Source organism: Melospiza georgiana, chromosome 3 (genome assembly GCF_028018845.1).
Source record: "Melospiza georgiana isolate bMelGeo1 chromosome 3, bMelGeo1.pri, whole genome shotgun sequence".
Classification (NCBI taxonomy): domain Eukaryota; kingdom Metazoa; phylum Chordata; class Aves; order Passeriformes; family Passerellidae; genus Melospiza; species Melospiza georgiana.
The window spans coordinates 63,572,146-63,588,809 of record NC_080432.1 but is presented as its reverse complement, the minus strand read 5'-3'; the positions used below and the strand labels follow the sequence as shown (position 1 = coordinate 63,588,809).

The 16,664-nt window shown below is 40.2% G+C and overlaps 1 protein-coding gene across 2 annotated transcripts in view; it reads right to left on the bottom strand.

Annotated features, from left to right (window-relative positions):
* ARFGEF3 (ARFGEF family member 3) overlaps positions 1 to 16,664 on the bottom strand; it is a 95,085-nt gene that overhangs the window by 28,902 nt on the left and 49,519 nt on the right. For both annotated transcript variants that reach the window (XM_058019360.1, XM_058019361.1), the window contains 14 exons: positions 16,476 to 16,642; positions 14,332 to 14,497; positions 12,846 to 12,953; positions 12,386 to 12,601; positions 12,023 to 12,133; positions 10,527 to 10,677; positions 9,734 to 10,048; positions 7,999 to 8,132; positions 6,503 to 6,648; positions 5,601 to 5,780; positions 5,069 to 5,213; positions 3,840 to 3,962; positions 1,588 to 1,691; positions 85 to 229 (listed from right to left, as the gene is read on the bottom strand). In XM_058019360.1, coding sequence (XP_057875343.1) covers positions 85 to 229; positions 1,588 to 1,691; positions 3,840 to 3,962; positions 5,069 to 5,213; positions 5,601 to 5,780; positions 6,503 to 6,648; positions 7,999 to 8,132; positions 9,734 to 10,048; positions 10,527 to 10,677; positions 12,023 to 12,133; positions 12,386 to 12,601; positions 12,846 to 12,953; positions 14,332 to 14,497; positions 16,476 to 16,642 — 2,211 coding nt within the window. The remainder of the gene's footprint in view (positions 1 to 84; positions 230 to 1,587; positions 1,692 to 3,839; positions 3,963 to 5,068; positions 5,214 to 5,600; positions 5,781 to 6,502; positions 6,649 to 7,998; positions 8,133 to 9,733; positions 10,049 to 10,526; positions 10,678 to 12,022; positions 12,134 to 12,385; positions 12,602 to 12,845; positions 12,954 to 14,331; positions 14,498 to 16,475; positions 16,643 to 16,664) is intronic.

The following is a 16,664-nucleotide window of genomic DNA, read 5'->3' as shown; positions in this document are numbered from 1 at the left end:
GCTTTCAGCAGTTGGCAAAATTTGCAGCAACACACAGAAGAAACAATTGATTAGTTCTGGATTTACTACTTTCAATGCACTTACCAGTGTCATCATCAAAGTCAGAGAGGATGCACTCAATCCCATCCTCACTGCTGGCTGACTGTTCCTGCGCTCTTCGGGGCAAGTTAACCAGCCGGCCACTGAGGAAGATGGGTTTCAAGGGCATTTTATAGATTTTGGCTAACAACTTGGAAGGGTGGAGAAGAGGGGAGAGAGAAAAAAAGAGGAGGTAAATATCCATGGGAAAGTTTGTAAAAGCAATCACATAAAACACAGGTTTGTAAAATAAAATAAAAGGTATGCAAACACAATTAGAGGCCAGAAGTCTTCCGTTCACTGACAAGTAAAACGTTGTGGGTAAAGAGAGGGAGAACAGCAATTTAAAAAACACATTTCTGAGATGGGAGTGTGCTCTCATCTCATTTGTGAAGGGCAAAGGTTACAATTCCCTGATTGCATCTATGGCCTACAAAGCTCTGTTAGCCGTACTATTGCAGGGATAATACCAGCATTTAATCAGTTCTTTCTAAGTAAATAATGTACTTGCAATATACAGACAAGATTTTTTTAAGTCATTCCTGTTTTACTTTTAATGGCAAGTTAAAAGGTACAACAAGATATAAATGTCTGCTTCTAAGGAGGAGAAAATATTTCTCCCTCACTGTGAACAGGAGTTTGTAAGGATGAGGAATAGCAATGTGGTACAAATAGTGTATAGACAGAGCATACATTAGATACATACATGGATGTTTACTAATTTTTTTAGATGAACAAGATAGCAAGTTGAGTTTGGTATGTCTGCTGTTTATTATTGTGAGTTGCCTTATTCTTCCCTTCTTTTCTCAGTCTGCATACTGAATCAACCCATTATCTCTGAATTTAGGTATTAAGTACTTTCAGCAATGATACTATCCTTTCTTGTGCTTTTGTATTGTACTCAGAAAAACATGGCCTGGGTCCAACAAAAAGACCTGCAGGTGCTACAGAAATACAAATAACATTGTAAGATCAAAAATTGTCCAGGTAACCCTGGATAATAATATAGGTTGTGTGCAAGAAGATTAGAGGAAACATGCCAGCATTCTAATTATTAGAGATTTGACCTGAGCTTCAGATTTGTCTTCATGGTACAAATAAGCTGCTTCTGCATTTCAGAGGGTGCAACCTCTTGTATTTAAAATAAAAGAATTCTCAACTTCTTGTTTTTTGGTTTTTTTTGGTCCTTCATTCACACCACTGTTTATGGTAACTGTTTAAATAAGAATGAATTTAGCTTTGAATTATGTTACTACTATGTTTTGAACATTCATGTTTTCTCACTTGCTCCCTGGGTTTGAGTTTTTTTCTACCTTCCACTGCTAACTGGCCTGGAAGGTGTGATATTCCCTCAGATTCCCACTGTCCACTTGGCATTGCAGGGTATTACCATCAGGGTCACCACAGACTGTTGGGTTCATACAAATCATCCAATGACTGATGCAAAGCCTGCAGGTTAGAATTATTTCCCAGGCCAGGTTAGTGCCTGTGTAAGATTGTTCATCATACCTGAGAACATCTCCTGAGGTAATCAAGCGCGGGAAGGCACAAGTCTGTAGATGCAGATCCTGATCCTGGCACACAGTCACCCATCTCCTTACAATCTACTTCCCCTGGGGACAGGAAAGGCAGCATTGGGAAGGACAGAAGAAAAACAGTAAGTAGAGCATTAATTTTCTTTTCTCATTCAGTTACACCCTAATAAACAGAATCCAGAAAACATCCTTTGTTGATCTTCTTAGATGACAACCAGGTGACCCACACACAAACAATACAGTAATACTGGTCATAGTTTGTACACAATTTTTTATATGAATAAATGCTTTAATAAACATATGCCTATTTAATATTTCTTTAGTAGAATCTTTGGAAGTTCTAACAATCATATATTGTATTATCTGCCATATTGACTCCATTCCACTGTCTTCCATGGGTGTAGGAATTAATTACTTATATTAAGCATTGCTCAGTTACTGTAGTATTTTTTTCTATTCATTTGTACCCCACTGCCCCGGAAAGTTCTTCTACCACAAGTTCTTCCTATTAGTTTATTTACTGCTTAAATCCATCATTTTATATTTTGTATACTACACTTCCTTCTGCTGTCTAATGCAGGCATCAAGTCTCACAGAACGACTGTATGACACACATCCTTCAACTGTATGACACATATCCTCAGGTCCTAGTGCCTCTGTTGATGGTATTCCTAACTTCAATCGGCACACTTCTCTCAGTCCAGCTTCACTAAGGGAATTCAATAAGCAGACCAGTTCCAAGGCATCCTGCTGCAGAGCTCCTCTCTGGGTAACTCCATTCACTCCATCATTTTCCCTGTCTGCCAGTCTGCCTGTCTCATCTCAGCTAAAGTTCTGTCCACCTTAGAACACTTGGCTCAAAACCATTTTTCCAGTTTAGCCAAATACTTCTCCTTCAGTGCCAAATCTGGAGAGTGACTAAATGCCTATCAACATTAACATTTTCTTGCCTTAGAAAGTTATTCCTCTCATAAAGAGCACAAGATAAACATTAAAAAATTTTATTAGATCCTACTTGTTCTCCTTTCTCTATATTTATTTGCTTTTTTTATGCTCTTAACTATTCCCTCCATAATGTATTTTTAAAGTTTTGTCTACTATTGAGATCAGCCAAGACAGCCAATGAAGTTTGAATCCTTTAGTTTTACAATAAAATGCACATATGGCATTGTATTTGTTGATGCTTCCCATAGTCCTATTACCTTTAATACAAAAAAAAGACCTTGATTTTTGATATGCAACCACAATGGGGTCAAAATTATCTTATGAATGCAAGAAAGGTAAAGAAATATAAGACAGGCTTTTAAGCTCTGCAGAAAAAAACATGAGTTCCCTCTACTGGTACTGAACATGTAAGTTTATTTCTCTTTTGTAGTAATAACTACAATTACAACTACATCACAAGGTGAACTCTTCCCCCATTTAAATCAATGGTGAAATAGGTCAATGAGACAAGAGTAACATTAAAGAGTAGATCTTCTGCAGTTAGGTGCTTCATTTAAATCAAAATGAGTTGCTCACAGACCTAGATTGTAAGACATGTTGGTTTATTTCCAACCATCTCTGTGAATTAATTTTCACATTCCCATCTCTGTGAATTAGCATTCATACTGAAACCAAAAGCTCAATTTTATCACTACTTGGAAGTTCTATAATTTACATCCACAAAAAAACCCCAACATTGTCACAGTTCAGTGAAAAGTGTCAAACTCTAATGATCAAGGCAAGCCACGGATCACCAGCATGGGTACAGAACGACCCAGCAACATTTGCCTTTGTTCTGAAGGCTGGTGAAGCATGACAATTACTCTGCAGGGTCACTCTGACATGCTATGCCTGGTCTCCACAGTGTAAAACATGCCCTGCTGTTGCAAACAATCCATGCTGTCTCTGCACAATGCCAGGCCATTTCTGCAATATTCTAGGTTTGGATGCTTTTTTGTTTTATTATTTACGTGAATATAAAAAAATCCTGGTGTAAACTACGATCAAATTAAGAAGCAGACACTTAATAGTGAGATGCATCTTTGCTGCTATAAAAACTTGAAGAACTGATAGTATTAAAAATGTTACAGAAATAATCCCTTGGTCTTGATTTATTTTATTTTTTTAAAGTGTTCTGGACTCAACATCTTCAGTGCCCCTCTCTTTCCTACCATGCTACATATTACATAATTGAATTATTCTCTTTTGTGGGATATCATGACTTAATAGGAAAATATTTACCCAGTCCTTTGACAAACTTCATAAGGCACATAATATAACTGGTGGCAGCGTTGGCAAAGACCTGGATGTTGTCTGTGTTTAGAAATGCTTCAAAGACATCAAACACTGGAGCCTGGCGTTTCCCTGTGGAGATAACAAGATGAGAACTCTTCCTCACACCTCCTTAAAAATAATTTTCCAACCATTTTTCAACAATTTAACTGAGTCTGTAGAATCTTTTCTATTCTGGGCAGAGACAGAAATAATCTTAAAAGTAAAACCTTCTCCTGCTCCTGGGGCAACTTGTGTAGCCTTTCATAGGAAGTGACAGACTCCCTTCTTTGCCCAGTCTATGACAAATACCAGTTTATGCCTGCTCAAATGGTAGGAGCAGGTTTGAGCTCTTGAACTCAGGAGCTAATACTTCTGAGGTATGATATATATATACTTCTTTGGTGGAGGTTTCTGTTTAGTTTCTTGTTTAGTTTTTGATAACTGCCAAGATTACATCAATCATTCAGACTATAGAGTAACAAAATAGCCTTGATTTTCCAAAGTAGATTATCGTCTTCAAAAGCTGTGTACACCAGCATTCAGCCATCAACCATAACAGATCTCAATGACTAAGTTTAGAAGGAAAACCATGTCCCTTACATGCGACTTGTCACATTAAAACCTGCCTTCTAATGGGGCAAAAGAACAGAAAAAATAGATGTTACCATATTAACACATTTCCATACAGCAAACATTTCCGGGAAGGATGCACATTCTTACAGAAATGTGGTCAGTAATAGCACTAGGAATCTGAAAGCTTTGTGATCAAATGCCTGGACAAGCACTTGCCCAGATTATCACATTAAGTTACCCTGAGTACAAGAGCAATAGGTTTTATACAATAGGGAAGACAGTTCACAAGAGACATGCTGCTTGGATACAGTCCTTTTTCCAGTAGGACACTGACAAATGCTCAGCCAAGCTCAGTACCCTTGCACTACTGTCTTGCTCAGAATTATTCAAGTAGGTTTGACATCTTTCTTTCTCATTCAAATAATTTGTTAGAATGTAGAGGACAAAAGGTTAGAACAATATATCTGCTTTCCTTCCTACCCCAATTATTAAGTCAGATGCTTTGGTACAGTTCTGGAGTGTTGTAGTGCCACTTTCAGTTTGGGCATTTAAATATATTGAGTTAGTTACTGTGTCCCCCAGTGAATCAAAAGCATTTTTGAAACAGTGCAGGAAGTTCTTACCCATTGAGTATTCTCCTACGAGGTACTCCTTGACCTCTGACTTGCTGCTGCTGTGCACTGTTTCCAGAGCACTGAACAGGGGTCTCCATCCCGACTGGATCTGGGTAGAACACATTTCCACCAACTCTCCTATAGACGTGATCACCTGCAGCCAGTGTAGGAGGGGTTAAAATAAAAGAATCAAAAACCAGAACTGATATACAGATGGATCTTCAGAAGGAATGTCTTTAAACACATTCCTAGACTTCATTATGACAATCTTGATTAGTTTACTCTTTAAATTTTTTTAGATAGTAGAAAATCTTTATTTAATTGCTTTAAGCCAGGTCTACTGTCTCTGTGCTCTGCCACAACGCTGAATTAGGTAGGCAGAGCACTCCTAATTCCTAAATTCCTAATTCCTTCAAGATGATTAAAGGGCAGCATTTGAAGGGAATCTGGGAAACACTCTCAGGTGGACCAAGTGCACTCTGGAAACCATTCTTATGGACATGGAGACCAGATACAGACCCATTGATCAGAGCTAACTTGCCTGGTCTTGGACATCCTCATCACAGAGCTCCAGCTGCATGATGCGCTCAAAGGGGCGGAAAAGTGCCTCGTTGAAGTGAAAGTGAGAAGGCTCGTTCCAGTCCATCAGCACTTCTGTGAGGATGTCATGGATGAAGGAGACAGCCTTCTGAGACACGTGTCTCTCCTTGTGACAGGCAGCCTGCAGGGAAAGGAGAAAGATTAGACTATGTCCAAGCAAAAAATTTGCTTTTAGTCAGACATTTTCAAGGGAGGTAAGCACTACAGGTTACTGAACCTTCAAAACAGGTTCATCACTGATGTGACCAGGGACCCCACTGTAATGAAAACAGGAGACTACTGCCGTGGAAACAGATGACTGAGACTCTGAGCTGCCTAGAGCTCCACAGATGTATTAAAGTTGGCTGACAATTAAAAACACATAGAGCTAAATATAAATAAATTAAATACTAAAACCCACAGAACAGCACTTGTGGGAAATGTTGTCTTTTGTTTGGACTGTGTCACCCATTTTCCCTTCCAAAGGTAGCAGCTGAGCTGGCTTTATATGGGAAAAGAAAACCTTCATCCTTTTATAGGAAGAATTGCAAGGATGCAGACCTTGACTGGAATATAAGCAGATGGAGCAGTCACTTAAAGCCCCTTGGGGTGGTTTCAGTTTTTTCTCCAGGCACAATTTGCGTCGTATTGCAGAAGTCCAACACCCTGCCCTTGTCCATTTCAGTCACTTACAAGCACACTCTTTGGTGGCAGTATTGCAATATATGACACAGTGCATCTAACACAGAGCAGATTTGACAATGTTGAAAGTTGCTATACATTTTAAGAGCTATCAAGCCTTCTTCATCTTTCTCAGCTTTGTTGCTTTGTGTACACATTCCCATTTTTGTTCCCCATTCCTACCTCTACTAGGTGAGGAGCCACCAGGCTCCAGCAGCGCATGAGGTGGAGCAGGGGGCGGGATTTACTCCTCACAATTCTGAGCATGGCATCGCCAAGCCGGAATAAGTGAAGAGCACTTCTCCTGTCCTGGGTAGATTTTACTTCACCTACGAGAAAGTATAAGAATAAATGGAAGCTAAGCATCAGCTGCTCCTCCACTCCTAAATGTCTGAAGAAGAATTAGAAATTACTGATTAGTGATTGATAATTAATAAGCTTTATTGGGGGCAAGAAAAAGGAAAAAAAAACCCAAAGCCAATGTAAAACACAGCCTATTCCTGTGTAGGTAAAAGGACAGGAGATGGACCCAAGTTTAAAGGTTACTAAACATACTTTAACTGATAACTCTTTTTCCAAACATATGAAAGACAGAGGCTTGGAAAAGTCTTACAGAAAAGTTAAGCAAGAAGTTAAATAACTAATATAAAGACCCAAAGTGGTAGCTGTGAAAGGTTTTGGTGACATCTACAGGAAAGATTATAAACTGCAAATTATTTGGCTTGGGTATTCAATTTTGTATTTCTTATTAAGCAAAAGATACAAAGAACAGAATATAAGAAAATGCTTTTCTGTTCCCCAGCCTCTAACACTTGTTATTTCCTATTCAAAGGGAATCTTCTATTGCCCTTACAACATTTGGAAAGACACTTCATCCTCTCATTTCAAATACACTGGTGCTTTTATCTCTAACAAAAGACGTAATCAGGGGACATATCACTTTTTAAATAAAAAACAGCACTTAATTCCTCTATCTTAATTTTAATTTCAGTATTAAAACGACAGTTGATTGACCACTACATAACATGAAAAGATGAAATCTATTTACTAAAACTAGAGTAATGAATGTTGAGGTTTGGAGACAAGCAAGATGAAGAAACCCAAAATCTTGAAGTGCCACACCGAGAAAACAACAAGTAGCACTTCAAGGAGAGAGGAAACCAACAAAATTGGAGACACAGATAAAACCAGTGTCTGTCACAGGACAAAACCAAACCTGTATGATTTATGTAACTTCTGACTGATGTGAGGTACATGCTCTACTCTGTTGGGGAAAATCAAGCAGGACAAATCCCACTGCTTTAACATTCTTCATTTGTGTGCTCTGTTCTCTATTGCCCATTTCCTGAACACATCTGAGGTTATCCTACTGTCAAGTACCAAACCTAAATCCACTCTTTTCAGTCTAGACTGACCCAAGTTTCCATACTGGTCTGGGTTCAAAAATAGAGCTGTGATTATATATTGGCACACAATTAACACCCCCCAAAGTCCAAGACTCAAATGAATGTCCCGTGATGTGTTTCAAAGCAGGTGTGGATGTGGTCTCTGTCCAAATAAAGTGCTCAACTTTTTCTGAAGACAAAAAATTGCTCCCACAATTGTAATAAGAAAGATTAGTCCTGTAAGCAGTACAATTATATATAAAACACTCTGTACAGGATCTTCAGGTTATTTACCTGGCATTGCTAGTGAGTAATCAACTGTATCTGTGACAGAATGGAAAAGCTGGGCCTGAGAAGCCTTCTTGAGCTGGTAAAGGAAGCCTGCCAATGCCGTCAAGTTTAACTTGTCCGCAGCATCTTCAAAAAGCCTGTAGGTAAAGAACAGAATCTAACTGAAAAATTCATGAGATGCAAACTTAAATATGTATGTAAGAGGAAAACTCCTGTCTGTTTGTGGCTTCTATATGTTTGCTTTTGTGACACATTGGTTATTGGGGGCTTTTTAATTTATACAAGGCTGCAGGAAGACTTTGATCTAGAAGCTTTATTAATTGGAGGGTGGAAAGCAGGTTGCTGTGGAATCAACCAGAACCCTTTCAAGATTCACTACAGTGCTAAAACAAAAAGTCACTTTTTCCAGTTACCATAAGCCATTTATGAACCAGTAATCAAAACACCAGTTGAAACATGCCCAGTCCTCACAACACATATCATCATAGCTTCACTAACTTTAGAGTTACACCAGTGTGCTCCATCTGAAGTTACCAACCCTAACCTGAAAAATAAATTAATTAAAGACTTAAACCTAAGGCTACCGTACCTGAATTGCTAGTTTGGAATATTTTGCTGAATTTGGCTGGGGTAGAGTTAATTTTTTTAACAGAGGCAAGGATGGGGCTATGTTTTGGCTAACAGTAACAAATACAAGCAAGAGTTATTATTTTCAGCTGCAATGAGCTCCCAGGATTTAACAGTTAAAATCTGTACACATACAACCACAAGTGTGGTTACACTGGAGGGAAGATCCACAGAGATTACAGTGAAATTTCATATAGTGCATCCAGAAATTGACAAAAATATGATTCTCTGTTACTGCCTTTCATGAAAAACTTTTCTACAGTCCTAAGAAACAAGGGATTAAATCCTAACAAACATTTGCATTTAAGTAAAAGGGTAAAATGAAACCAGCATCATTAAAATGACAGTATTGCTATTCTCTAATCCTCAGACCCAAGCTGTACTGTAAACTTCCTAAATAAAAGATTTTTTTTTTTGCCCAGAGTCAGATTTCTACAAGCAGTTTATGCAGTACTTTTGGCTCTGAATTTACACATAACACCTTCCTATGGGCAGAGATCAAAATGAAAAATATCAGTTGGATCAAAAAGGTAATTGCAAGGAAGCAAACCCAGGAATTTTTCAACTGTAACCTGGGCTGCTTAAAAAATAGCAGAAATAATATCAGTTGGCAGGCCATGATGAAAGGACATTTCAGACAGCCATTCTGTGACCATACTTGGCTCCCTTGCTCCTCTGGACACACTGGAGAAGCCTGACAAACCGTCCATGCAGCCATGGCAGAAGCGGCTGCTTTCTGACTGACACTGGTCTTGTCAATCAGTCCCTTGCTGTCAGGACAAGACACCCCTTTACTCTGCTTAACTGAATACAACATATCAGTTTACATGCAAGAAAGAAATCCACCACTCTTGGATGCATTTGATTTGCTTGGCATATTCACTGCTGTGCACAGACACACTCAGCTCAGTACTTGCAGATAGTGCAGAGATGAAAAAACCCCAGGTCTTTTAGAAACTGCTGGTTGTGACAAACACTCAGCTCTTCTGTGAAATTCAACTGAAGCAAGAGGCTGAAATGAACAAAGATTAGGCCCACTGCAGCACAGAAAGGGGCATTTTGGTACTGCTTTGGGAACAAGGATTCTGGCTGCTGACAGCAGTGCTTTTACCTGTCAGCCTGCGTGGAGAGCGTGAGAACAGCCTTGGCAGCACTGGTACCACACAGCAGACTGCCTCCACGGAAGTCAAAAGCTCTGCCCTTACTGCTGTCCTTGATGAGATCCTGGATGGAAACTGGCTGAATGACAGGGTGGCTGCTCAGGGTGGTCTCTTGCTCGGGGGTCAGTGCCTGAGGAGCCTCCCCAGGCTCAGAGTCCGGGTGCTGCCCTCCGGGCGCTTGCTGGGACTGGGTGATGGTAAGGGAGGGCTGGGCAGCACCATCACTGAAGTGGGTGTGCTCCAGCGTGCTGATGTACTCACACACCCTGGGAACACACAGGAGAAGCAAAAAATTAATAAACACCCCAAAACAACTCCTGCACTAAAACTCCAAATATAACACCCCAAAACAACTCCTCCCTGCACTAATCACAGGACATTTCCCTCAAACCACAAACAGATGCTTTCTAACTCTCAAACAACTCTCTTCTTACACATAGATAACCTTTCTTCTTTGGCCTCCCATGTGCCTAGATAGCAAATAGTTTGGTGGAAGTGCCTAAAAAGCCCATTAAGGTTCCTGGGTCTGCCACAGTCTTCTGGTAACTTTGAAGCTTCTAAGCATTTTGTCCCTGTGTAGTGGTGGAAAACAGCACCATCTTTTCTTTTAGAGATATTGACAGTTAACTCACTTTGACACTGTTTATACAGAACATCCAGAGATTGCAAAGCCCATTTTCTCAGTCCCTTACTTTCAGGCAACATGGCCTGAATTCTGGCTATTTTGGGAAAGCTGGTGAGTACCTGAATACATGAGGCCAACAGTCCTGATTATGGCTTCCCATCTCCAGACCCACATTAAGGACTGCATCCATACACAAAACATGAGCAGTGTGCAGGCAGACTCCCTGCACTTTCCCCATCTGCTCCAGTTTCTGCTCCACTTTCTGTTTCACTGTAGCATAAAAAAAAAAAAATAAAATTAGCTTCTTCAGCTTTTAAACAAACATGGTTTGTATACAGGGTGATGAAATCTATAAAAGAACATGAATTTTAGGCAAAAAACCCCTAACCAAATCAGAGAAATCCATTTCTTCCTAATAAACCTAAGGTAGCTTTAAAACTAAAATCCTTTTTGACTGAGCCTATATTCATGAAGAAAAGTATGAAAAAGTGAAAATCCATGTTAGATTGACACCCTCCACCCCCAAATTCACATCCTGTTGCCCACAGAACAGTTGCAGATTGCCAGTGGTATTTCTCTTCAGAGATGGCTGACTGGATATTTATTTTTACCAAAATCTCCTTTGGTATGGAAAAAAAAAATAGCATTTGTGGATTTCATATGTATTTCCATACCAAAAAAATTCACCAAAAAGCTCTTACCAAAGTAAAACTAATCTTTATTTGAACTACAACCATTTGGTTCTATTTATTTTTTCTGAGAAGCCCTGAAAAGCTTCATTTTCATGCTGCATTGGAATGGAAACAAGTTTTGAAGCTTTGCAGGCTTTCACAGAGCAGATCTGTTTGCCTCTGGCCACTGCTGCTGCCTCCTCTTTGATTCAGCATAGTCTGGCCAACTCACTTCAGCCATGTCCAGCAGAGCAGTCAAAAGCTTGTTTAAGCTCAGGCCTTTTCAGTTTTGTTTTCTCTACCAAAACACCAAATTTAAGTACCAAGCAAGGTCTTTTGTGCAACACTGTCTTTTGTTATGGGCTTCTTGCCATTAGAAATTAGACATAAACAGAGAAATTTTGCGTACTTCTTCAAATAGTCACTGGAGACAAACGCTGGGTTTGAAATGGTGGTACAGAGATGCAGAACTTTTTATATGCTAAAAAGGCACCATTTTTTATTCCATTTTAATCTAACATGAATCAGAAACAGTTTTAAATATCTGAAGATGACGACAAAAGATAATCAAGGATACATAAACCACACAGGGAGAGCGATGCAAACTCAGTTTACATTACCACGCAACACACAAAAATCCCCAAATAACTGTTTCTCTGATGCTCTCTGGTTGCACTAGCATCACAAGGTTTAAAAAGCACATTGAAAAATGCTGCTGGCTTATGCATTGTTCCACTGATATAAGTTCCATATAGAACGTAATTAGTGGGACATAATGTTAAGAACTTAGGCATGCACTGAAGACACAAGTCCTATGTGCCTGCAAGCAAGTGGTGTACAGCAGAACAACAGAGGGAAATGCCACTTATGTGTGGCAAAGTGCTTTCCAGTTGCAGCTTCACAGGCAATGTAAGATGAGGTAGGTAATTCAATCATGTAGTTACCTTGAGCTATAGCATCACTGGGTTCTTGGATTTCTTTTTCTTCTTTCTCTTCTTGGACACAGGAGGCCGCAGACATTTGGGCAAGAGCAGATGCACAGTTGGCAGCAACTCCTGTAAAGCAACAACACAATTACTCTATGGCCAACATTTCCTCCCCAGTCCCATACAACCTCAACAAGAAGTAGGATCAAGAAAAGTTGGCTAGATATGCTTATACTGTAGGGCACTCTATGCGTATTGCAACCATCCATGTTCCTATTCAAAAGTGGAGCAGGATGCCACATTTCCTTCTCCCAAATTCCTTCAAGGAAAGTTACCATCCCATTCTATGAATCTGCCATGACATCCCCCATGCAGCCTTACCTAGAGCACAGCTCAGCCGGGCTGCCCTCCTTAGTCCATCCAGGCTCACGCAGATGGAGTCCTTCTCCTTCTGGTTCTGCTCTTTGGCTCCTTCTGCTCCCAAGATGAAGGCCAGCCCCTTGGAGCTGCCTGCCATGCGGCCAGTCAGCGGGGTGGACAAAGTATCAATCAGGTTCTTCCAACAGCCAATTAAAATGTATCGGGCAAAAGCAATTCCTAAAGTGGAAAAAACATTAATACTATTACTACAAGAAAATGGCACAACAGAAGCTTTATCATTAGTGGTAAAAAGCCAAGTCACATTTGTCCCCTGCAGGCTGAACTGCCAATTCATATGTACCATCTACTGATATACTTTCTTTTTAAACTGTTATTCTACACTATTTATCTGCATATGCTTTTGGTACATAACAACCCACTGCTGGATAACACACTTGTACTTTTATTACAGTCTTAGTACCTGCAACAACAGAATCATCTGTCTTCCGGTTCTGGGAAAGAGGAGATTGAGCTGAAGCAGATGCCATCAATTGGCCGCCGATTGCACTGCTGCCCAAGCCGTCGATGTCTGCCAGAATATTAAAAAACATCAGATTACTGTTTGCCACACAGATGGCATGAGGAAAGCACGTCTTACTGGCTCTGTGCTCCACTAAGTATTAGCATTCCTGACTTCTCAGGTGTGATTTTTTTGTTACTCTTTTTGGCAGCCTTCTAAAGCCTTGGTATAAACATGAACTGTGGCACCTTAGGCTTTGCCAAGTATAACCAATGTTTTGTTGAACAGGGGAGACATTCCACTCTCACAAGCTGCTCTCCCCCCTCTTCAAGTACACAATGAACAGAACTTCCAGTAGAGATTTCAAGGTATTACAGTTCAGAACTTACCACACACTTAAATCTCTGCATTTCTTAGTATAATATTTCAAATCTTGCTAAGTCCTGTATTTAGATGTTTTCAGACCTCAGTTTGAGTCCTCAAGATGCACTGGGATCCTATTTCCTAAATGTGATTTTTAGTAGATCTGTGTATGCTCAATCTCAACAAAAGAAATACAACCCTTTCTCCAACACAACTTAAGTGCCATTTCTCACACAGAATTTAATGTTAGGGATACCAGGTTGATTTCCTTTCTAACAAGCCCCATCTCCACATCTGTTTCTTCCCTCTTACCAGCTCAGTAGTTAAAAGCAACACTAAGCTCAATATAACAAGCAAAAAACTTTCAGAACAGTGGCCTTTGATCACCACTTATTGGCTCAGCTGAAGCCATTGTTTTCCCTGCATACACTATTTTAATTACAGACACATTAAAGCAGACAGTGCATTTTATATCAATACAGTATCATACCCATCCTGCTGTCTTTCAACTGATACAATTTGATTTTTTCCCCTCAAATGAAGCTAAAGATTGTTTCTAAGCACTTGTGCTCCAGGTTTTCAGCTTCTCTCTAGTGCCATTTGGCATATCCCTGGCATAGCTCAAGCCTAAACCAAGGGGAGTCTAATCTGTGGAAGGCTTCCAGGATCAGATGCCACTATTTATATTTGTACTTCACTGCAGGCATACTGAAATGGCTTTGCTGTGACATCAAGAAAACAGCTAATCATTAACAAGTATCAACTCTACCAGAATTGAAGGTAACAGAAATAAGAGATGTTTTGGTTCAGTGAAAAAAACTACTCTCCCTGTCTCCCAGTGATAGTTTTGAATTTTTTTCAAACCTATGCTTCAGAACCACTCTGATGAGCCAAATCAAGCACTTAAATACCTGCCACAGCTAGGTCTGGATCCTTCTCAATTGATAAATCCACGAGACACCACATATTGCATGATGACATGCTGTTCTGTATGTAATGCAATAAAGCAGTGTTGTAGCTTGTCATTGTAGCTTGTTTTAGACACATTTGGAAGTTAGTCTTGCCACCATAATATTGTACTGACCTGTCAGCATGCTGATAAGTGGAAGGCTGTGCTCCTCAGGGCTTCCCCAGTATCCAGCTTCCCCTAGCATGTTCCTTTCTAGTACCTGGTGGTACAATTCTTCAACCCACGCCTGGGAAAATACCATCAACACTCCACTGGACTGGACCTGCTTCATAAACTCCTTCTGCAGAGACCCATAAAAGCCAAATGTAAGACAACAGTGTAAGCCCTACAGCATCAGCCTCCAGACCTACTTCTGAGTAAGGATTTCAGAAGTAGAAATTAAGTTATAAAATAATTAACTGAGGATTGCAATCTTAGAATTGTTAAGATTGGAAAATATCTTTAAGATCATCAAGTCCAACTGGCAGCACAGCACCATCACCACATTCACCATTAAACCATGCCCTGAAGTGCCATATCCACATGTTTTTGAATGCTTCCAGGGGCAGTTTGTTCTTCTTCCTTACAAACTCGTCCATGAAAAGAAATTTCCTGGTATCTAATCTAAACCTTCCCTGGCACAACTTGGGATCATTTCCTCTAGTCCTATCACTTGTTACCTGGGAGAAGAGTTCTACCCTCACCTCACTACACCCTCCTTCAGGGAGTTGTAGACAATGAGAAGCTCTCCTCTGAACCTCCTTTCCTCCAGGCTAAAAAAAGTGGCAGCTCCCTCAGCCACTCCTCATAGGATGTGGTCTCTAGACCCTTGACCAGCTTTGTTGCCCTTCTCTGGACTCTCTCCAGGACCTCAATGTCCTTCTTGTACTGGGAGTCCAAGACTGAACACAGGAATTGAGGTGCAGCCTCACCAGTAGAAGGACAATCCCTGCCCTGGTCCTGCTGGCCACACTATTCCTGATAACAGGCCCAGGATGCCACTGGCCTTCTTGGACACCTGAGCCCGCACTGGCTCACGTTCAGTTGGCTCATAAACACTCCCAGGTCTTTTTCCCCCAGGCAGCTTCCCAGCCACTCTGCCCCAGCCTGTAGTGCCACACTGGGTTCTTGTGACCCAAGGGAAGGATCTGACACTTTACCTCATTGACCCTCATACAAGTCGCCAAGCCCCATCAGCCCAGCCTGTCCAGATCCTTCTGTGTCTGTCTCTGACATGAACATCAGCAGCTCTCCCCTCTCCTACTGCAGTTAATGCAAGATGCAAATCAGAATGACAGTTTTTGCACAGTGACAATGGGACATGCTGATCTCTCACTATTTCCACGAGGTGGGAGTAGGATCTCAAGTCCAATTAAAAGAAGTTGCAGCACCTAATGAGGCCTGCCCAACAACTGGGCCTTCCTGCATTGAACAGTCATCACAGATGAACTGGTCTCCAATTACTTGTCAGAATGATCTCTAAGAATACTTTGGTCATGCTCAGGCCTGTTGTGCACACTGAATCCTCTAGAGAATGTCATGAATCACAGATCTGCACCTGATCTGCTGCAGAACACACCAGAACTAAGGATGATGTTAAACTCCATTTGGTTTAGAGATTTATATAGATTATAAATTCCCATACACTGGAAGTTCAGCAATAATTATACATTTTGACACCTTTTTTATTTTTTACATATATTTCATATATAAACTAATGTTTTTTGGTTTTCCAGAAAACTGAAAAAATGTCTCTTGGGCAACTATGTTGAAAAACATGGATCCATGTTTTCAAAGCTAGAAGGAAGCAAAAAGTGGAGGAATTCCAGGTGTAACAAAAATTATAATTTCACATTACTAAGACCTACTTATTTTTTACTTTAACTTCTCATGTCTTCATCTACAGAAATTCAAATTAAGTATTCGGCAAACAAAACCAGTTGCAAGATAAACACATGTTCATGCACATTGTCAAGAGACAATACTTGCCATATCACATGATGCTAATCTATTCTGAAAATAGCTTAACCATCAAAATGACAGTGACCTTAATGACAATCAGTAAGCAGCATTCCTTCCCACCAAATCACAGAGTAATTCAGATGCACGACACTTATCATGCAAGATTCATAAGCAGCTTGGAGAAAGCTTCATTTGCAATTACTATTTCTCCCCTTAGCAAGCAGCCTGAAGGTTTTATGTGTGGGCTGGTTTATGTGAAAGGAAGCAAAATAAATTTTCATTTTTTAAAAACAATGATCCCATATTCCCCAACTCACCAGCAACACGGGGGCTTGGGCAGGCTTCTTCCTGTAGTAATCTGAGTTTGCCAATTTTAGGTTGAGCAGCAAAGTGTAATGTGATACCACGTAGAGACTGTCTGCATTCATCAGAGTCTGGAAGTTGAAATTTAGGTTTCCCTCAAATCCTGGTGAGTGCATCATACCTAACAAAAACACCATGTGAGC